At 49.1% G+C, this 22484-nt stretch overlaps 1 protein-coding gene across 6 annotated transcripts in view; it reads right to left on the bottom strand.

Annotated features, from left to right (window-relative positions):
* The window catches only part of LOC135917712 (uncharacterized), a 147292-nt gene that overhangs the window by 109015 nt on the left and 15793 nt on the right, over nucleotides 1–22484 (bottom strand). For 5 of the 6 annotated variants that reach the window (XM_065451273.2, XM_065451278.2, XM_070536096.1 and 2 more), the window contains exons 5-6: nucleotides 17153–17168; nucleotides 15806–15900 (exon numbers count right to left, since the gene is read on the bottom strand). In XM_065451273.2, the coding sequence (XP_065307345.1) occupies nucleotides 15806–15900; nucleotides 17153–17168 (111 nt within the window). The remainder of the gene's footprint in view (nucleotides 1–15805; nucleotides 15901–17152; nucleotides 17169–22484) is intronic. The other variant, XM_065451275.1, reaches the window with a different exon arrangement.

Here is a 22484-nt window from a genome sequence, read left to right as displayed (position 1 = left end):
TGAGAATGACGCGTTCTTCATTAGAAGATCTGTCAAAGGCCGAGCAACGTCGGCGACGTTTTTGACGAAAGGGCGTAAGTAAAAACACAGGCCGACGAAGCAGCGCATGTCAGGCAGAACATGGCACAAGGAAACTGCGCACGGCGGGAACTTTTTCCGGATCTGGTTGGACACCGGATGCGTCAACGAGGTGTTCCAACATTGTGATTTGACGGCACCTGAATTTACACTTCGTGGTGTTCAGCTGAAGGCCGGCTTTTCGGAAGACCGGAAGAATTGCAGCAAGTCGGCTAAGGTGGCAGCCGAACGTGGGAGGAAAAACAATAACGTCGTCAAGGTAACAAAGACAGTTGGTCCATTTGTAGACCCGCAGAAGAAAGTCCAGCATACGTTCAAATGTAGCAGAAGTATTGCATAGGCCAAAGTGCATGACTTTGAACTGATATACGCCATCCGGCGTGATGAAGGCCGCCTTCTCGCGGTCCAATTGATCAACTGAAATCTGCAAGTAGCCGGATCGAAGATCGATGGACGAGACGTATTTAGCACCATGCAAGCAGTCGAAGACGTCATCGATGCGTGGTAGTGTGTAGACGTCTTTTCGCGTGATATTGTTTAAGTGGCGATAATCGACGTAGAAACGCCAGGTACCATTTTCGTTTTCCACAAGGACGACAGGCGATGCCCACGGGCTGGCTGATGGCTCGATGACCCCTTTGCGGAGCACATTGTTCATTTCTTATTGGATGACACGACGTTCAGCATGCGATACACGATAGAGACGCCGACGAATATCATTCGTGTCTCCAGTGTTTATGCGGTGGTGAACAACAGATGTTTGGCGTAATGGCCTGTCAGCGAAATTAAAGATGTCACTGTACGACTCAAGCAGGAGTCGTATGTCCGTGGCCTGTGCAGAGGTGAGGTCAGGTGCAATCATTTTCGCGAAGACATCCCTTAAGGAACCTGAGCTGTCAGCTGCAATTGCTGGTAATAACCCATTCTCGGGATTCAGACTCTCAATGTCAATTTCGCAACCACTAGAAACACTGGCCATGAACATGCCGGCCGGAAGCACTTGAGGGCACAGGCTGAAATGAAGGAGCAGTAGAACGACGTCGCTATTAGTAACCGTGACCTACGTATGCGGAACAGCGACGTTCCGGTCCAAAAGTACGTCGATGATGGGGTGAAGCACATATTCACCGTCAGGAACCTGTGACTGGGCGCTCAAAGTGACGTAAGTACCTGCCCCGGGTCAGACACGTACGCAGGAGTCTTTCTCGGGGGGGGTGAGGCCCTAACCCAAGGTAACCTTTCTATCCAAATGAGGGGGAGGGTACTTTAGTAGTACAAATGTGCATAATTCCCACTACTTGCCATAAAGACGCGTAAAGCCACAAAAGAGAATAGAAATCACATGTATCTCACAGGTATGCCTTTGAGATACACCTCTAGTTGGACAACAAAGAACCACACCAAATGGACTCACGCATGAAACATGCACAGGAAGAACCTTGCCAAGAACAAGTTAACAAGCGAAAGTGCAAAGTAAACATTTCAAGTAGCGTTTTTTGAATTAGCTCTGGAAGAATTCTAGAGAAATGCATATTTGCGGAACAATCGCAGTTCTTTGGGATCCCACGTTTACGGCTCTACCAAGTAGCAAACCCGACTCGAGTTGTCCTTTAGGAAGTTGCGTTACCATGCGTGGTCACCAGTCCCGTACAACTGCGTAACAGCAGGGAAATGGCTACGTCAAGCGGCTCGATTGATAACTGTAGAATCGTCATTTAAAACACCCGGAATTATTCTCCACTTCCAGGGGCGTTTTCTCTACTTCCTTCTCAATAGAAAGGTGTTGAAGAAGAAGAAGAAACTTTATTGAAGAATAGTCCGGCAGTTCTTGCTGTGGTGACTTCAGGTGACGGCTCGAAGTCCTTGGATTCGAGCGGCATCTTCGGCTTGCCGAACGGCCCAGAGCTGGTTTGTCAGCTCTGAATTTTTCATAGCCGCCTCCCAGTGGCGGCGACGCCTACGCCCCGCATGTGGGGCGGTGTCGGGAAGAAGCGAGCTCGAGCCTTCTCCTACTCTGGCAACGGCCAAGATTATGGACGCGACGCGAATGGAGCTGGTTTGATTACCGTTGTTGCCGGCACATTCCCAGATCATGTGTCGCAGCGTTGCTCTCTGTCCGCATGTTTTACACGCGTCTGTTGGATATAAACGCGGATAGCAGTGGTGTAAGATAGCGGGGCTACGGTAGGTGTCTGTCTAGAGCAGGCGTAAAGTTACGGCCTGGTTCCTCTTCAATTTATCGTGCGGTGGCCGGAATGTGCGTCTTTCGAGTCTGTAGTGTTGGGTGAGGTCTCTAAACGTGGTTAGGCGATCGCCCCACGCCCAGTGTGTTTCTTGTTGCTGTGCTTCTGTTGTAGTGTCCTATTCCGGCAGATCCGATGCCCTGCTCTCGGGGGCGGAGGCAGCCACATAATCAGCGGCGGCTCGGCGTGTGAGACCTCGAGCCGTGGCGTGGGCCGCTTCGTTGCCCGCGAGTGGAACATCGGTATGTGCCGGGGTCCAGAGGAGGAAGACCGTAAAATTTTGGGGTTGCGAGGGCGATGACCAGTCGCCATCGTCAGACATTTGGAGTATGCGGGCCGCTTCCCGCGAGGCATGACCGCGCGCGAAACCGCGGATGGCCGCCTGCGAGTCGATGATCACGATCGCAGCGTTCGGCACCGCGACGAGTGCTAGGGCTATCGCGGCTTCTTCAGCCGCCTCCGTGTGTCCCGTGGTGACCGTGGCGCTCGCGGGGCACCTACCCGTGCGGTCTACAACCGCTATTGCGTGTGCGCTTCTACCACCTCCATATCGCGCCGCGTCTACGTACACCCCCTCGTTGCTGTTACCAGACTTCTGAAGGTCGCTTGCTCGTTTGTTACGTCTCCCGGCGTGGTGCGTCGGGTGCATGCTCTTGGGAAGCGGCGGGATGATCAGGCGGTTGCGAACAGAGGCGGGAACCACCGTCTTTTCTCCATGCTGAGTGTCGTACGCGATGCTGAGCGACTCGAGGATGCATCGACCTGCCTTTGACCTCGATAATTGTTCGTATTGCGCAACGTCGTGCGCCTCGGTTATCTCGTTAAGGGAGTTGTCAACTTTGAGCTCTAGAAACTTGTCGGTGCTCGCGTTGAGTGGAACGGCGACCGCCCTCTTGAAAGCCTTTCAGATCATGCATTCGACTTTGTTTTTTTCGGACCCTATACACCTCAGGTAGGGGGCAACATACGTTATGTGGCTTATCGCGTACGCCTGCACGAGACGGATCGCGCACTGTTCACGCATACCATTGCCTCTATTCATGATGCGACGCAAGAGTCGGATTGTGTCATCAATCGAACGATGAAGTATTCGCACCGTCTCTCCGTTATGGCCGTTTGCCTGCAGGTGTAACCATAGGATTCTAATTTTCTCTACGTGCGGTACGGGAGTACCATCTGCCAATGTAATGCGTATTTTGGAATATTCCCGCTCCTCTTCGCGCAGGGTTTTACGACCTCTCCTTGTACGTTTGTAGAGTAAGAGTTAGGACTTGGTAGCCGAGCACTCGAGGCCCGTTCCACGCAAGTAATTCTGAACTGCATCTACTCCTGCCTTTAGCGTTCGCTCGATGTGACCGTCACATCCTCCCCCGGGAACCCAGAGGGTGATGTCATCCGCGTAGAGACTGTGATGTAATCCTTGCATTTCTGTTAATTTCTCGTGCAGACCTAGTAGAACTAAATTAAAGAGTAATGGTGATATTACGAAACCTTGCGTCGTGCCGCACGGACCCGTCTCAAATTCCGGCGATTCCTCGTCGCCGACGGCGACGCATGCGCGCCTGGCCGCGAGCAAGTCTCTAACGTAATTATGCATCCTTTGGCCTGGTCCTAATGATCTAATTGTTTTTAAGATCGCTTCGTGGTTAACGTTGTCAAAGGCATTTTTAATTTCTAAGCCTAGAATTGCCTTAGTGGAGCTGGTAGTGTCGTCTACGATCTGGTGTTTAAACTGAAGCAATACGTCCTGGGCGGAGAGGTTGCGGTGGAATGCTAGCATGGTGTGCGGGAACACGTCTTGATTTTCGAGAAAGTCGGCCACGGGGGTGAGAACTGCATGTTCCGTGACTTTGCCGACGCAAGACGTAGGCGAAATCAGTCTTAGATTATCGAGCGTAACTTGCTGGCAAGGTTTAGGAATCATTATAACGCGGGCCCGTTTACACGCTTCGGGAAGAGAACCCCCTCGCCAGCACTCATTGACGTAGGCCGCGAGCCGTGAGAATGACTCGTCGTCTAGGTTATGGAGAGTCTTGTTGGTGACCCGGTCCGGGCCGGGCGCCGATTGAGTGTTTAGTTCGAACAGGAGTATCCCAATTTCCGATTCGCTAAATTCCGCTTTCAGTTTCTCGTTTGCGACGCCGTCGTACTCGGCGTGCTGGATGCTTTCGGTCTTCTTAAAGTAGCGGTCACGTATTGCGTCGAGGAAGTTATCGCCTTTATAATCTCTTACTAGTCTACGAGTCTTGTGGCCTTGAGCGGCCCGAGTCTCGTCCGGATCTAATAGGTGTCTAAAAAATCACCGACGATTACGTTACTTCCTAATGCGAAATTTGAGCGCAGCAAATAAGCTGTTTCACCTTTTCGATAGATTGAGGCAAAGAAATCGAGCAACACATGTATGCGCTATCACAGAATTTTTTTTTTAATTTTTCACACGTATTCCTTTAACAAAGACTCCACTAACAGTTCTCGACAGTCATGAAGGAAGCTTTGTGGTCGGAGAAATAGACTGATATATGTTCGACTTCGACTGATATATGTGCGACGGCGCTGGGCCTCTGCTCTGGCAGCTCATTTAGCAGCAGCAGCAGCAGCAGCAGACGGAGGACTTCCATCGGTCGTCTCGCTCATGGCTCAGAAAGAACTGGCAGATAATTTCGCAGTGGTGAATGGCAGCGGCAATTTCGGCTCGGGCGGTGCACATATACAGATCCGCCGCCACCGATCTGGCTCTCTGATTGCCACCGCACAGGGGTTGTACTAGAGGAGGAGCGAAGAAAGGAATTAAGTTCGAGCCGGCGCTTTGACAACCGGAGACTCGCAGGAAGAGGGGGGAGGGGGGCGGCGTGTACACCCAGCAGCAAACGATGGGGGCAGAAGCGCGCGCAGCAAGCGGACAACACGATAAAGGGAGGAGGGAAGAGATAGCAGCGACTGACTGATGCCGCTGACGCCGATAGTGAGTCAACCCCAGCTGCGGAGTTGGTTTCAGGGACAACGCCGCCGATGCCGACACAAACAATATGATACCCTCGCTTCCGCAGCGCTAAGAACCAGGTCTAGCCGTGGGAAGGTGGTCACGTATTCGTCGACGTGCCGGGGCCTACGTGAAATAACCGGCGCGTCGGCAACTGAAGAGCACCCTATCCGCCACACAAGAACAGGGGGGGGGGACCCTTTCCTCCTCTTTCTGCATGGCGGCGACGGTGTTCTATGCAGTCACGTTATCTTTACTCTCTAGAGGCGTCAGCGGCATCCAGCGGTATCAGTCGGTCGCTGCTAGCGCTGGGGGGTTGAAAGGGGGGCGGAGCTGGTTACGAGGCCGACGACAACGCCGACGACGACGCGAAACCCAGGAACGGACGCCAAAGAGCTGCGCTCTAAAAGGCGCCGAGCGCTCAGCCCGGTCCTCTGCCTCTCAAGGCCGTTGCACGTGTCTTCCCATTGTGCCCTGCATACCTGGAGTGCGTGTTGTGTTCTTCGATGCCTCTGTCTAACTGTGGTATGCGTTTGCGCAACTCCCTATTATGTCTTTGGTATTTTCATCTCTTTAGGAGGGCTCGCTTTGCTTCCCACATGTGTAGGAGCCTGCTGTCAATTATTTCGAGGTTCACCTCGGGCGGAACGTCGCTCGTTGCTGCGCCTACGTCCCTTCTGAGCGTCTCAGTTCACTCGTCCATGTCCATAATCGGCTCGTCGCCTCGCCCCGCTTCTTCTCCCTTCTTGCGGAACGTGTACCATTTCACGAGTTTGAGCTTACGACCTTTGCCCTCAGGGTTAGTACCACGACCGCTCGGGCCCGTGCCAATCGTGATCTCGTTCAGCGCGTGGTCGCTCCAAAAATCTTCCATCGTATTTTGCCAGTGCACTGTTGTTACATTCGAAACGAACGCAAGGTCTGGTAACGTATCGCACTCACGCTGTTCCCTCTGCGTGTAGGGTCGGCGGGATTCGCGATCAGTGCGACCCTTTGGCCTTGCGAGTCTTCCCAAAGGTGTTCGCCCTTGGGCGTTTCTCCCAGGCTCCGTGGGGCGCGTTAAGGTCGCCCGCAACAAGTAGAGGCTCGCCGCCGGAAGCCGCGCGCGCGCCCCGCAGTAGGTGCCCGAATCTGTGCTGCAGCGTGGGTTTAAGGACGAAGAATCGTCTACCGCTCTTAGGGAATAATTCCACGAGCACGTGAGGTATATTTACGCAGGTAAGTTCTCGCTGCGCCACAGTGACGCTACGTCGAACGAGCACGGCGGCGACCGGTGACGGGCGTGGCGGGGGAGACGGCCGGCGCGGCACCATCACCCCCGGCCCCGCGCCACCCTCCCCGCGGGCTGTATCTCGTTTCCTTCTTTGCCTGTTCCCCGTCGCGGTCGCATGTATGGCTTTGTAACTAGCTATGTAGCCAGCTTGTAGTCAGCTTGTAGACAGCTTGTAGCCAGCTTTGTAGCCAGCTTTGTAGCCATCTACGGCTTTGTAGCCAGCCATCCGGTTTAACTTTAGTTTAACGGATGGTTTGTCTGCTGTAAAAGGATTGCTTTTCCTTCCTGTTTGGCTGTTGCCTTGGCTTTCTTCCTTAGTAGATCGCTTAATTTCTCATCTCCTTGCGACTCTTGCTTCCAGTTGCCAATTTTTCACGAAAAGTGCTGTACAATAAGAGAAAAACTAGAAGAGATAACGGGTGACAGTCATTGCTTATGGGTTGAACGGTTATTGCAGGGTCTGATAATGGACACTGTTTCGCAGTATTTTATTTTCCACCTTATCTAACCCATATCACAGATATATGGTTCCGAGGATCTGCAAGTGTCGCGGCGACCCGTCACTCGAGCAAGTAATGAGGAAAAAGTAAAAGTTAAGCGCAACTGGCGTTTTCTCCTCCCGCAACTCGTTCCAAGAGCATACAGACCAGCCGACTATGAACAGAATCCCTCTGCTGGCTCCTGGGTCAGTCTAAATAAAGAAAGTTGAACTAACGAAGCAACAGAGATGCGCGTGATTATTGAATTCATGGGGACATAAAATTGGCTTGGGCATTATAAAGAAAATATAATATGATAACAGCTATAAACTGCGTCCTGCCTGATGCAATAGATGTTGACAAATGAATTTATCTTGAGGTAATCACACGGACACGGAATCGATGAGAAAACTGGCCTCAACACCCCAGGAGATCCCGATAATTACCGCCATCCAAAAGGAGTGAAAAAATTGACAATCATTTCTTTCTGTGAAGATGGAATGGCAGCGAAAGCTGACGACCGTCAAAGCTCTCAAACAAAAAGCAAAGTGTTTGACCTCCGCTGCGGGTTGGCTTGAAGATTGTGCAATATTGGGCCGACCCGCGGTGGAGGGAAAGCAGGCGTTAATCACCCCCCATAAGTGGGCCGCTCCCGAAGATAGTGCAACACAGGGCCGACATTCGGTGAAGGTGAAGCAGGCGCTATGCACCCCGCATAAATGGGCCTATCCCGAAAATATTCCAATACAGGGTCCGCCCGTGGCGCATGTGAAGCATCTACCCATACGTAGGCCGATCCCGATGATATTACAATACCGGGCTCACCCGCGGTGGATGTGAAGCAGGCATTAAGAACTATATATAACCACTCGTAGGCTGATCCCGAAGATATTGCAATACCGGGCCCACCCGCCGCGGATGTGAAGCAGGCATTAAGAACTACCCACATGTAGACCGATCCAGAAGATAGTGAATACTGGGCCCATCCGCGGTGAATGTGAAGCAGGCATTAAGAACTACCCACACGTAGGCCGATCCCGAAGATATGCAATACCGGGCCCACCCGCGGCGGATGTGAAGCAGACATTAAGAACTACCCACACGTAGGCCGATCCCGATGATAGTCCAATACCAGGTCCACCCGTGGCGGATGTGAAGCAGGCAATAAGAACTACCCACACGTAGACCGATCCCGATGATATTACAATAGCGGGCCCACCCGCGGCGGATGTGAAGCAGGCATTAAGAACTAGCCACACGTAGGCCGATCCCAATGATATTGCAACACCGGGCCCACCCGCGCCGGATGTGAAGCAGGTATTAAGAACTACCCACACGTAGGCCGATCCCGAAGATATTGCAATACCGGGCCCACCCGCGGCGGATGTGAAGCAGGCATTAAGAAATACCCACACGTAGGCCGATCCCGAAGATATGCAATACCGGGCCCACCCGCGGCGGATGTGAAGCAGACATTAAGAACTACCCACACGTAGGCCGATCCCGATGATAGTCCAATACCAGGTCCACCCGTGGCGGATGTGAAGCAGGCAATAAGAACTACCCACACGTAGGCCGATCCCGATGATATTACAATAGCGGGCCCACCCGCGGCGGATGTGAAGCAGGCATTATGAACTAGCCACACGTAGGCCGATCCCAATGATATTGCAATACCGGGCCCACCTGTGGCGGATGTGAAGCAGGCATTAAGAACTACCTATCGTAGGCTGATCCCGAAGATATTGCGATATCGGGCCCGCCCGCGGCGGATGTGAAGCAGGCACTAAGAACTACCCAAACGCAGGCCGATCCCGATGATATTGCAATACCGGGCCCACCTCTGGCGGATGTGTAGCAGGCATCAAGAACTTCTCACACGTAGGCCGATCCCGATATAGTGCAATATCGGGCCTACCCTTGCCGGATGTGAAGCAGGCATTAAGAAGTACCCACACGTAAGCCGATCCCGATGATATTGCAATACCGGGCCCACGCAAGCGGATGTGAAACAGATATTAAGAACTACCCACACGTAGACCGATCCCGAAGATATTGAATACCGGGCCCACCCGCGCCAGATGTGAAGCAGGCATTAAGAAATACCCACACGTAGGCCGATCCCGAAGATATTGCAATACCGGGCCCACCCACGGCGGATGTGAACAGGCATTAAGAACTACCCACACGTAGGCCGATCCCGATGATAGTCCAATACCGGGTCCACCCGCGGCGGATGTGAAGCAGGCAATAAGAACTACCCACACGTAGGCCGATCCCGCTGATATTACAATAGCGGGCCCACCCGCGGCGGATGGGAAGCAGGCATTAAGAACTAGCCACACATAGGCCAATCCCAATGATATTGCAATACCGGGCCCACCTGTGGCGGATGTGAAGCAGGCATTAAGAACTACCTACACGTAGGCTGATCCCGAAGATATTGCAATATCGGGCCCGCCCACGGTAGATGTGAAGCAGGCATTAAGAACTACCCAAGCGCAGGCCGATCCCGATGATATTGCAATACCGGGCCCACCTCCGGTGGATGTGTAGCAGGCATCAAGAACTTCTCACACGTAGGCCGATCCCGATATAGTGCAATACCGGGCCCACCCATGGCGGATGTGAAGCAGGCAGTAAGAATTACTCACACGTAGGCCAATCCCGTTGATATTGTAATACCGGGCCCACCCGCGGCGGATGTGAAGCAGGCATTAAGAACTATCCACACGTAGGCCAATCTCGGTGATATTGCAATACCGGGCCCACCCGCAGCGGATGTGAAGCTGGCATTAAGAACTACCCACACGTGGGCCGATCCCGATATTGTGCAATACCGGGCCCACCCGCGCTGTAGGTGAAAGCAGCCATTAAGAACTCCCCATACGTAGGCGAATCCCGAAAATTCCGAAGGGCGCGTTAAAGTTTCCCGAATCCACAGCGGTATGTGCCATTGATCTTGGACCCTTTTCGCATTGTCACCAAAATCGACCCGCATGATTTTTTCTACCAACGGACGCCAGAAAATACTACGAATGTTAGTAATATACCGATTTCGCTGTAAAAGGCTGCAAAATGTTGACCGTCGAGTAGATTGATTTGTCGACGCTTTAGGAATGTGTGTGAGGAGTGGTGCCTTTGGCAGATAGAGAGGGGGGGGGGGGGTATGCCGCTTAATTTCGGGGGGGAGGGGAGGGGGAGGGCCAGGCTCTTCCACCCTGGGTACGTGCCTGCCTCGGGTGATAGACGCACATCTAGTAGCGAGCACAAGCGCGGTGGGGCAGTATACGGAGCATCGGCGAGTTGAGGCAGTTCTAAGTGAAAAACGCCGGTCACGCCGTCGATGAGAGCAGAATGAATGGATGAAAATTCCAATCCAAGGATAACGTCATGAGGGCAGTTGTCGATCTGAGCTAAGAGAACAGAAGTAGGGCGGCCGGCTATAATTAAACGCGTAGTACACCTTCCAAGAACAAACAGCACGCCACCGTCGGCCGCACCAAGCACTTGGGCTATTGCTGGGGTGAGGACCTCTTTTAAACGTCTAGGTAGTCTGGCACTCATCACAGATAGGTGGACTCTAGTGTCGACGAGCGCTTGGACCGGTACGCCTTCTATTTGAACATCAATTACACTTCTTCTTGTGGGCACAGACAGAGCATTTGCTGCAGTAGTCGGCAATGCAGCACCACCTCAGAGCTCTGCATTTCCTACTTTTCCGAAAGGGTGCGGCCAAACGCCACTGTGGGCGAAAGGCGACGTGGCTGCGGCGAACGGGAAGGTGGGCGACGTGTTTGCGGTGAACGAGACTGGTGTCCACGTGGCGATGGTGAGTGGCTGTACCACTTGTTCCGAGCAGAGTTGGCGGCACGGTTAGACTTGGCGGGGGGCGAAACATTGCCGGTATTTCCATGAAAATGGCTCGGGTTGGTTGGCGTGCGATGTGTTGAGGGCCACGAGTTGTGACAGTATCGGGCGACATGACCAATGCGGTAACAGGTGAAGCATATCGGCTGGTCGTCAGCAGTTCTCCACTCAGTCGGGTTACGATAACGCGGAGAGAAGCGTCGGGGTTGGATTGAAAATAGTAGAAGGGCGTTCGTTAGCTCTAGGACACGCGACAGCACACAGAGACTGGAAACCAGTTTTCAAGTTCTTCGCGAACAATGGCTTGTGCGAGGAGAACTGAAAATGTGGTAGCATCAGGGCTAGGCGAACAGAAAGCTGCGGGCGCCATCGAATCCAGTTCACGTCTAAGGATTCGGACCACGTCCTCATATGGTGACGCATGCCACTGGGCGAGTTGATCTTCACACGTCGACGCTTGCGGTAGTATTGGGAAGTCTGGCGAATGGTTGCAAGACGCTACGGCTTTTGGTCTGCTGGGATTTTCGGCACTCTTTAATGATTGCTTCAACTGTTGTGCAGCTCTTGTACATAAGCAGATTAAACGCGTCGTCAACAATGCCATTAAGCACGTGCCCCACCTTCTTAGCTTCTGTCATGCCGTGATCGGCTTTGCGACAAAGTGCCAGCACGTCCTGGATGTACGAGACATACGACTCCACGGGAGGCCAGTTCCCGCTTTGCGGCAATATTACGGCCGGTTGGTTTGCCAAGTAACTCTTTCAATTTCTCTTTGCATTGGTCCCAGCTGGTTAGCTCCTCTTCGTTGTTTTCGTACCACACCTTTGCCGTGCCTCTTACGTAGAACAACAGGTTAGCTAGCTTGGCGTAGGGTCCCATCTGTTGGTTGCACTCATGCGTTCGTACATGGCGACCCACTTTTCAACGTCGGCGCCATCAGTCCCGCCGAAAGTTCCAGTATCCTTGGGTCGCACAACGACAACTGAAGGTGACAACGACGTAGCTGGCGACGTGACATTTATTCCGCGTGCTCACCGTCATCCATGGTGCGGACGGTGATGCGACGTCCACTGCGGAGCCCCGTTTCAGCCCTGGTACCCCGCACTTCTCACTAATATGTTACGGGGATGTTGCGAGTATATAAGACCACCGACAACCACAGTAGTATATAGTAACCGAGTATATGAGACCACCGAAAACCGCAGCAGCCAGCGCCTCCGAGATTCTTCTTTCTTTCAGTTCTCTCTGACCCGCCGTGGTTTCTCGGTGGCTATGGTGTTGGGCTGCTGAGCACGAGGTCACGGAATCGCCCAGCCACGGTGTCCGCATTTCGATCGAGGCGAAATGCGAAGACACCTGTGCACTTAGATTTAGGTGCGCGTTAAAGAACCCCAGGTGGTCAAAATTTCCGGAGCCCTCCACTACGGCGTGCCTTATAATCAGAGAGTTGTTTTGGCACGTAAAATCTTTTAAGTTCATTTTAATTCTCTTCTCTCATCCTTCCGTAACAATATCACTCTATTCCGAGTTATCACGGCTGGCGCCACGTGCCAGTTAGCTACATCTTCAACGAAAAGAAACATGGTATTTCAAAAATACGAACATTCCAGCACAAGTTTAGGCTTATAAACAACTACTAAATAACCCTGCAAACAAGGACCACGGGTATTACAAATTTAATTTTTGTTATATAAGCAAGCATTGTGGCGTCATAGCTCAATAAATAAACAACGGTGCATATTTTCTCTCCCACTTTATATGCTAGGCAAGCCAATATAGGTAGCATCTATTTTGAATTCGCTTCAAATCCCAGCCTAAGCAATATATGAGTTATGGTTTGCCGTTGCTCATTGTCGAACTGGCCCCGTAATAGGAAGCACGCAATGAAATTAATGTAATTGATAAAATTTCTAGCCAATGCTTGAGCGAGCGATACTGAGAGTGTGCAGTTCACGTTACCGCTTAAGGGTTTCCACCACACAAGAATGCCATAAAAACGACAGCAGCGCAAGTAAAAACCCTACGTCATGGTCATTTATGCCTCCTATTTTACTTCCAAAGCAATTGTTTGAGAAACGCCGAGTATCAGCATGTCTGCAAAGGACAAATCGGCTAAAGCTTGCTTGAAATAAGAATGATTTTATGCTTAACATGGATCACCTGTAATAACGTTGTTCTAAATAAATATTCATTACATTGTCGAGCATTCCTTCTTATTTTCAGCTCGAATCGCAGTTTTATTTTGTCCTTGAACCGACCTTAGTGCGATATACTTTAATTTGTTTCGCAAGACCAAGCGATCACTGCTTTTAAATTTTTTTTGTGAGATGCTGCGTTGGACAGCAGAGGAACAATACAAAATTTATTAGAGATATAGCGAACGTCGATTACGCTGCACCTAATAATGAGTTTGCAGTATTCATTGATGAATGTATTCAAGAATTATTCAGGCTTACCACAAAATAAATTTTGACATTGGTTAAAAACAAAGCCACTTCACTAATAGCAAAGTATGTGCTGCTGCCCAGAGTTTCCGCGAGAAAGCGCTTTCCATGCTGAAACAAGAAAAAAGTATTTTTCTTCTGGTAAAAACCCTGTCGCACGTATACTGTAGAACATTTTGTTGGGCTAGTTGGTGCATATTACTGACGTACTATAGCGCCAAACAGACGACACAAGAAGAAGAGATACGGACCAGCGCTTGTCCGTGTCTCTAAAAAGCGCTCGTCCGTGTCTCTTCTTCTTGTGTCGTCTGTTTGGCGCCATAGTACTTCAGTAATACGCACGTATACTATTTGGCATGATTATCGTGCCAGGTTAAAAGAAGCGCAGGACCTTTTTTAACACCAATCGACCGTCATTGTTTCCTATTTGGCCATAAAAAGTTTGGAGCACTCTTCATATAAAAAGCAAAAGTAACATATCTGTTACAGGCACCGGTGACAACACCATGAGTTCTGCAGTATGTTGCCTTTACCTAAATGATACGTTCGCGAAATTATTTTCGGGTTGCTGTGCTGATACAGTCCCGTACATGCGCAGACAAACTGCTTTCCACGAATCCCCCTTCTGTCGATTTTGCCGGGATTCATAAGCTAATTCAAGGTATAAAACTATCGCTTGCCTGCGGTGCCGACGAAATGAATTCTGTTTTTTTAGGTATACTGCTATGTACTCGTCTATTTTTTTTTGTAATTCTTCATCGAACATACTGAGTGCTCGACTTTGCCCACAGATTGGAAAGTGCGTCTGATAAAATCAGGTAGCCCGCATTCTTCTTGGAATTATAAGCCCATTTTACTTATCAGCGTGCATTACAAAATCCTTGAGCACGTCACATTTTGCAATCTCGTCTCATTTCTGGACTCGGACTCCTTCTGCAATTCATTCAGCATGGGTTCCGCAAGAACTACTCGGGAGAAACGCTACTAAAATTGTTTATGCACAACACTTCATCTTTAAAAATAAAGTCATGTCATTGACTGTACTTTTTCCAGGTTTTAGAAAAGCGTTTGACAATGTGTATCAGCACTTACTGCTTCTTAAAATTATTATTCTTCATATTGACTCTAGTATTCAGAAATGATAAACTCTTTCCTAAATGTGACCAGTTTTAACGGTTGCCGATTCTACATTACCACACTGTGCCAAAAACCAAGTGTTCCTCAATGCTCTGTTTTGAGCTCATAACTACTCCTCACATATATTATCGACTTACCTGCGCTGATTATTAGTACTAACAATTTATTTGCCGATTATTAGGTTCTATACTAGGAAATAGCGAATCAGCATGACAGAATTATTCTCCAACGAGATCTAGATGAGATTCCATGGTGCTGCACATAACAGCTGATGTTTTTATGTCCCACAAAATGCAAAACAATGTCTCTGTCTAACGTCGCTCATTCTCAACTACTCACTTCGGTAGAACTCACCTTGAACACAGGACTTCCTATATATATCTTGGAATCCAATTGAACAATAACGTTTCGTGATGTGGGCACTTCGAACACATCAATAGCAATGCAGGTTCTTGGGTACATAAGCAGGAATATCTCTAGGGGCCCACCCTAGTTAATATTACGCCTCTCAAACCCACTAATCAGACCTAACCAAGAGCATACGCCATCAGTTTGGGACTTGGTAAAAAGGTATTAGCCGATACCATTTAGTCAGCTCTGAACACGTCAGCTCATTTCATCTTACCAATTTATACCCACACAGCTCGCATTTCTTTATTCGAATCAGACCTTGGCTTTATTTCTGCATCAGCGAAGAAAGCTTTCTCCACTGTGCCTTTTTTTCAGAAACGTCTTGAAGAAAATCATTCCCTTAAAGAAGAATTCAGTTCAGAACGTTCGTACATGTCGTCGCGTCTTGATCATCGGTTAGAGTGTTCATTTATTTTTAACGCCCAAATGCTTTCCCTCATCCTTTTCTGTCAAACACCAGTGCAAAGTGTAACCGCCTTTCCCCCTGGAACGCCTGCATTGAGGACGCATCATGTCGCGAGAGTGCGATAATTGGTTATATTTTGAGATCATTGTTTTATTCTTAAATAACTGTTTGAATGCGGTGTATCTTTATTGCATCCACCCCCTCCACAATGCCCTAAACTACTCGTTTGAATATTTGTATTTTTTCGCGTTTCATTGTACCCGTCCCTGTGTGACGCCCTTCTAGACCTCACAGTATTGTAAACAATAAATAAATAAATCGCATTTTAACTTCATAACCTCCCCAACCCCCACGTTGCCACTGTTGCGCATCGTGTGATGTCAAGGCCATCACAGCCATCACGAACAAAGCATTCTGCGCTACGTAAACTAGCTATGAAGAAATGCATTAGCCCGAGTATTTAGATGCGATTTCGTCTACCCACCAGTTTTTGTGAGCACAAACACCGTGACAAGCAGGACGATTATGAAGACCATGCAGACTGCCACGAGTAGGAGGCACAAGGCGTTGCCGCTGGCCCTGCAGTACAAATACATGGCAGTACGACTAAATGAACAATCGTTTCATCTCGCGAATGAAGCAGTTTACACTACCAAAAGGTGCTGTTTTGATGTTGTCAAGAACAAGACATATAATAACGAGCTTCATAACTTTTTCAACTGTCACGTTTTATCAGTTCTGTTGAACTCGATAAAAGAATCGCGCATAATATATGGACATGTTTCCTTTGCACGTACCGCTTCATCTGAGGTCAGTTCCAATATAGAACAAAACACACGCCAATATAAATTCACTACTATTAAGGTGAAGGCACGATTGATGAATCGTGGTTGTTCTGGAGATGGTCGTTGGTTTAGTTTGCCAGAATAATTTGCGATGTGTCATGGTGGTCTAGCACTGGCGACAGGAAAAACAGTACCTGGTAAGCTAATTTTCCACAATACTTTGGCGATTGTTAACTCGACCTTTCGCAGTTGTCATTATTTCCTAGCGTCACAAAAAACTGACGTTAAAACACGTAATATGCGTCATACTGGCTAGATAAAGCGTACTCCCACATGTACATGCCGGGGTACCAGTGAATGCAGCACACATTGCCTTCCAAAGGAAAAAAGAATGCTAAACATCCTTGTATCTTACTTGCCTGAAGTTTGCGTACTTCAAATCGTACAATTAAACGGCCATGTTGGACAAAAATGTACCTTCAGCGCAATTTTCATGAAGCTGATCTCTACGCTCGTTGTAGTTTCAATATTAATTCTAGAAGAATGAGCCTTAAAAAGTCACCAGCATCAATTCGTAAATATCAAGGTGCGGCTTGGGCAAATTTGTTTTAAAAGATAATGTACGAAATTCTGTCACATTTAGATATGCATTATCCTTTTTCGATCATGCACTTTCATTTCTGTGAATTTATTGTCGCCTTGTTTTAGTATCTCGTGCCCAAAAGACTACATTTATGTTCTATAGCATGAACGACTTTGAAATGTTACTATCTCTTGTACAACACCTTGCACAATGCTTGTATATTGATTTTTGGCAGGTTGAATCTACAATAATATTTCTGTGAAATACAGAACAGGTTGTAAGGGCAGTTTCAGAAGTACTTTGTTTGAGAATATACAAGTGAAAGAAAAATATATATGATATAAAAAAGGCAAAAAATTTGTCAACGCGAACTTCCAGCACATAGGAGCTTATGGTCAGCATTTTAGACAAACGCAAGAAGGCACGCTTGTACCGAAAAGAAATGTTTCCTCAGTATACTTACCACGCGCCTTCCTCGTCTTAAGAAAAAAGAAAGTACGGAAGAAAAGGTTAGTGGAATGTTATTTCATCTACATGGGATCTTATATAGCCGTACAAAGCGTTTCAGCAAAATATTTCCGACCCGTCTTGTAGACTCAAGAAGGCATGCCATTTGTCACTGCTTGGCGCGCTTTATCCATGAATGTCCTTTGCCTCGCTAAACTATTCATTATCAAGGTTTGCCATTAGGTAAAAATATCCAGGAAAGTGTGAAATATCCATGTGTGACGGTTTCTAAATTTTACAGCTTCTTGACACTCATATTACGCTGGCTGAAATAAGCTGAAAAATAAAATTTGTCGGAAATGTGCCGTTACAATCCTCTAAGCAAATGTTTGAAATACACATTATTAAATTAGGTCCTGCCAGAAAAGCTTTAAGGAGAAATCATATTGGGAACAGCAATTGTTTTATGGCAGTGTGCTGTTTGTTCCTCTTTCGTTAAGACTCTGCACAGATATGCATGTTGTGGCAAATCAGACCTATGATTTTTAAGCTCGCTTGGTTATTACAGGTGCATTACACAAATATAAGTAAACGGCATGCCTAGTCTTGTATTTTACGAAACACAGGTACTACCTAGTTCCAAATCCTATTGCAGCCAATTATCCCATTATCCCATTATCTCATTATCCCAAATCCTATCATCGCCAGTCTGAATAGTTGTACGTTTAAGAGCCATAAAGCAGTGTGGACACCACGGTTGAAAGAAAGATAGGTCTCAGGTCTTCTATAAACATTGGCCCCTCGCTAGTCAGAACAGACGCGACATAATGCAGCAGTTGTTGAAGTTCAGAATGCACCATGTTGATGCTATGACGCGAAAAAGAAAGGTTTATGTAGAGAATCTGAGTTCTGAGAATGCAAAGTTATAGTAAGACTGAAGAGGAAAATATCTCTCCGTTGCTCTTGTAAGTTTTTGTTGATTACTTGTCTAAAGCAGACAAGTTGCTATAGATATTATTTCTGAATTAGCAGACGCGGAAACTAGGGCTTTTTTTTCACTCTCTAGACCGCCAGTTTCTTCATATGGATTACGTAGTTCCAATTTATTGTTGCGGAGCGATTATTACGTGGATGAACGAGAGGTTTGGCAGAGCGATGAAGTGTACAGTGAGGTTACTTGCACGTGGCCCGGACCAGACATCTTTTCTTCCCCTCGCTGTCTTTGTAAACATGATAATGTGTGCAATGGTGGAAAACGGGGCCTCAACATCAGCATCTTCCTCTTCTATGGTCGTGCTGGTGAAACCCAGGGATCCTGGCACATTCTGTTGTTCCCGTGAAGCGGATTGGCTGGCGCAGGAAGAAAGCGTGAGTTCTAGCAATTGATGGGAAGCGTCCTTATATTATTATTTGAATATTAGTTTTGACCTGAAAGGTATGGCGTTCACTAACGCCTACTCCTATTGCATTGCAATGGCCGAGAGCCAGGTGCGCGCCTCCTGTGGGAGCGAGAAAACCGTCCAGTACCCATTGGGTACCTGCCCTCGCTACGACGTACACTGCATCTCTGTGCGGGCAGCTTTAAATCTATTGGACTCAAGACCGTTCTCCGAGTCACATGCTCGGACCGTGGCCACACCCATCACTGACACGAAAAGAGATTCGTGCACTAGTACACTAATTGAAGTTCACTGGCTTAAGCAACCATAGATAATGCCCCCGTGCATTCTCCTAAACGCACTCAGTGCTTCCACTCTCCATGTTATTCGTCTTTCTGTTCCCCTTTCCCCCATCGCCAGTGTATGGTAGAAATCCGGGTGCTCGTCTCGTTGACCTCCCAGCCTATACTGTCCTTGCTCTCTCTATCTCTCTCGTTCGATAACCACGAAGCTGAGATCGGGAGCTGGGACACCTGCAAAAAAACACTAGGGTACTTCTTTGAGGAGGCCATTGCCGAGAAGATCGCTGCGAAAAAGATTCTCACGTCACCTGCGTAGAGGTCTACATAATCTTACGTCTCGTACATTGAAGACATGTTATCGCCATGTCGAAAGGCCGATGCAAGGACGCAAGAGGGCGACAAGCTAGCGTACAGCTCGAAAGGGATCGCCGACGACGCTTTCAAGCTTTTGCTGTGCAAAAACGTCTCTATAGTTGACGCTATTACAAAGTATTGCGGGCGCTTTGAGCAGGCTCAAACCTGGCGCATCAGCCAAGCGTTTGCCTGTCTTTCCAACACGGCGGTGACGTCGTCGTCTTCGAAAGACTCCACAGCAGCACAGCCATCAGTTCCACCAGATCAGGTGACACAGATTGCACGCCGCGAACTTGAGGCCATGACCCCTATTCAATTTCACGCCGGTGACTCGAGATCGATTACAACTCCATTCGTGCAAGCCATTGGCCGAAGCTCGCGAACATGGGCATTCACTCTGTGTGCAGCGTGGCCAGCCCAATTCAAACTTCATGGCGTCCCCCATCATGATATCGAGACCAGCGATTCGCCGCACGATCTCGCAACTCTGCCGCGTGGAGAACACCTGATAACCAACCGATATGCGTTTCTTGTCCCCGTATCGACCACGTCCCCCGTTAGTGCGCCACCCGCTGGCCCTCGCCACCTCGAACGCCGTCCACCCCTTACCGCCGTTCGGACAGCAACCACTTCCCACCTACAACCAAGTCGTACTTCTCCAACGACGATAATCCTATAAGGATAAATAGTCGCTGCTCGTCGCCTTGTGGTCACCAGTCAGGCTCGCTTCCAAGCCGTCGTTCGAGTCTCGCTCACCGCACACTTTTCGCCCGTTGCCCGCTTTAGCCCTGCACCTACTTATCAGGAAAAATAAGCAGCGCAAGGTCAGGAGGTAAAGCTGCATTGCCGACTCCCACCCCAAATCCTCTCGAAACGCTGCGAAGAAGCTGAAGCCTGAGACGTTGATATCGATGGCGGCACTATTTCGGCGGTCCTCGACACTGCATGGGGCGCACATTTCTGTAAACAGTGCAGATCTTCATCGTCGTCTTCATAAAGTGCCAACGCCTTCCACCTCTTGCGTTTTCCCCGTCGCTGATGGAGAGACTGCTGCCCTTCTTACTTTACGTACAACTCGCGTCTGCATTGTTCGTCACCCCATTTCAGCCCAATTTGCTGTCATTCAGAAGTGCCCCCATGGCCTAATCCTCGGCTTAGACTTTTCATCCAGTCATTCTGCGCATTTTCACATTATGACCGGTGCTCTTAAGCTTGATCTGCCCCATCTTCCCCATATTTCAGCCGACATACCACCACGCTCATGCTCTTGCCATCACGTTTGATGCTACCTGAAGCTGATGCATACATTACTAAGACGTCTTAAGATAATATTCCCGATGGCGAATACGCCTTGCCTCCGATTGTCGACGCTCTGTCAGCCCGCGGTGTTGTCCTTGTTCGCACAATTGTTTGCGTCGTTGAGAACGCACTTGTCGTTCCCCTTCTCAACGTGAGCCTTTCGACTAAGGTTATGAGGTTGACAAAATGATTACAAAATACGTCACCGAACTTTAGTTAAGCCCGTGGGGATCCGCTGTCGTTGTCGTGAAAAAGAAGGACGGCAGCTGGCGTTTCTGCGTTGATTATCGGAGTTTGAACAAAGTAACACAAACGGGCGTCACCCTTTGCTTTGCATGGATGACTCCTTCAATGGCCATTATTGAGCCCAACATTTTTCGTCAATCGACCTTCGGTCCGGCTATTAGCAGATTTCAGTTGACCCTATGGACCACGAGAAACTGGATTTATTGCATTAGATGACCTGTGTAGTGTGAGACGTTAGACACACTGTGTATTGTCCCAGCAACTTTAGCACGTATGATGGACTCTCTGCGGCGGCGATATAAGTGGTCCATCTGTCTATGCTACTTAGACGATGTCATTGTCTACTTGCCTACGTTTTACAGCCACCTCACCCGTTTATTGGCCGTTCTTGCTATCTTACGTCGAGCCATCTTTCAGCTGAACTCATGCAGGTGCCGTTACGGGTGACGCAAAATAATTATGCTCGATCACCTTGTCAGTGCTGCCGGTTGAACCTCGACCTCGACAAGGTGCGAGCGGTGCAACAATTTCCCGTGTCATGCTCAGCCAAAGACGTCCAGTTCTTTCATAGGATTATATTCCTACTTTCGTCGCTTTGTCCGGAAATTCGCGGACATAGCTTGCTCTCTCAGTGAAATGTTGAAGAAGGACGTTGCTCTGGTGTGGGGATCCGAACAAGCAGCTTCATTGCCTGCCCTCAACCGTCTACTGAATACACTACCAATACTGGCCCGTTCTGACCCCACATCGCCTACAGAATTTGGCACTGATACCAGTGGTCATGTAACTGGGGCTGTCCTTGGCCAAAAACAGCGCGGCAAGGAACGAGCCATCGCTTACGCGAGTAACGTTCTTTCATTATACTAAGGAAAGTTTTCCGTCACTGAATGCGAGTGCCTGTCTTTAGTGTGGCCTGTCACAAAATTTAGAATTTACTTGTTTGGCCGAACTTTTCCTGTTATTACAGACCATCATGCCCTCTGCTGACTCCCGTCGCTCAAGGATCCGTCTAGACGACTCGCGCACTAGGCACTGCGGCTACAAGAATACTCGTTTGCTGTGCACTACAAATCTGCATGATTGCACCAAGACGCATATTCTTTGTCACGCCACCCTCTCGATTTCCCGACCTCAATGATCCTGACTCAGACGCCTGCGTACTGTCCATCGTTCCTTGGGATGATATCCCCATCAAACGACGAGACGCGTCTTTGCGGCTCATCATCGACCGTCTCATCACCCCATCACCAGGTAATTTTGTTCGCCTGCTTGAGTTACACGACAACGTTATGTATGGCTGTAATATCAGCTCAGATGTCCCAGAGCTTCTGCTTTCTTCTGGTCGTTTCTACGTCGCCATCTACGCTTCAGCGTCCACCAGCTTCACGACGTACCAACAGCCTGTCACCTAGGTGTCTCGCGTGCGTACGCCCGCATCCTGCATCGGTTTTTTTGGCCTGGCATGTGCTGTTCTGCGCACCGCTACGTCGCTGCTTGTGAAGGCTGCCAATGGCGCAAGAGTCCTTCAGCGTTTGCAGCAGGCCAGCTACAACCGATTGATAACCTTACAGAGCCATTCTTCCGCGTGGGCCCTCACCTTCTAGGCCCTTTCACTACATCCATCACGGGAAGTATATGGGTTGCGGTCATGACCGTTTACGCCACGCGTTTCCCCATCGTAGGGTATTGCCGAGAACCTGTTCCACCAATGTCGCTGACTTTCTCCTCCACGACGTAATTCTACATCATGGCTCCTCTCGGTAGCTCC

Source organism: Dermacentor albipictus, chromosome 3 (genome assembly GCF_038994185.2).
Source record: "Dermacentor albipictus isolate Rhodes 1998 colony chromosome 3, USDA_Dalb.pri_finalv2, whole genome shotgun sequence".
In the NCBI taxonomy this organism is placed as follows: domain Eukaryota; kingdom Metazoa; phylum Arthropoda; class Arachnida; order Ixodida; family Ixodidae; genus Dermacentor; species Dermacentor albipictus.
The sequence above is the reverse complement of the archived record's forward strand: the minus strand, read 5'-3'. Positions and strand labels throughout refer to the sequence as shown.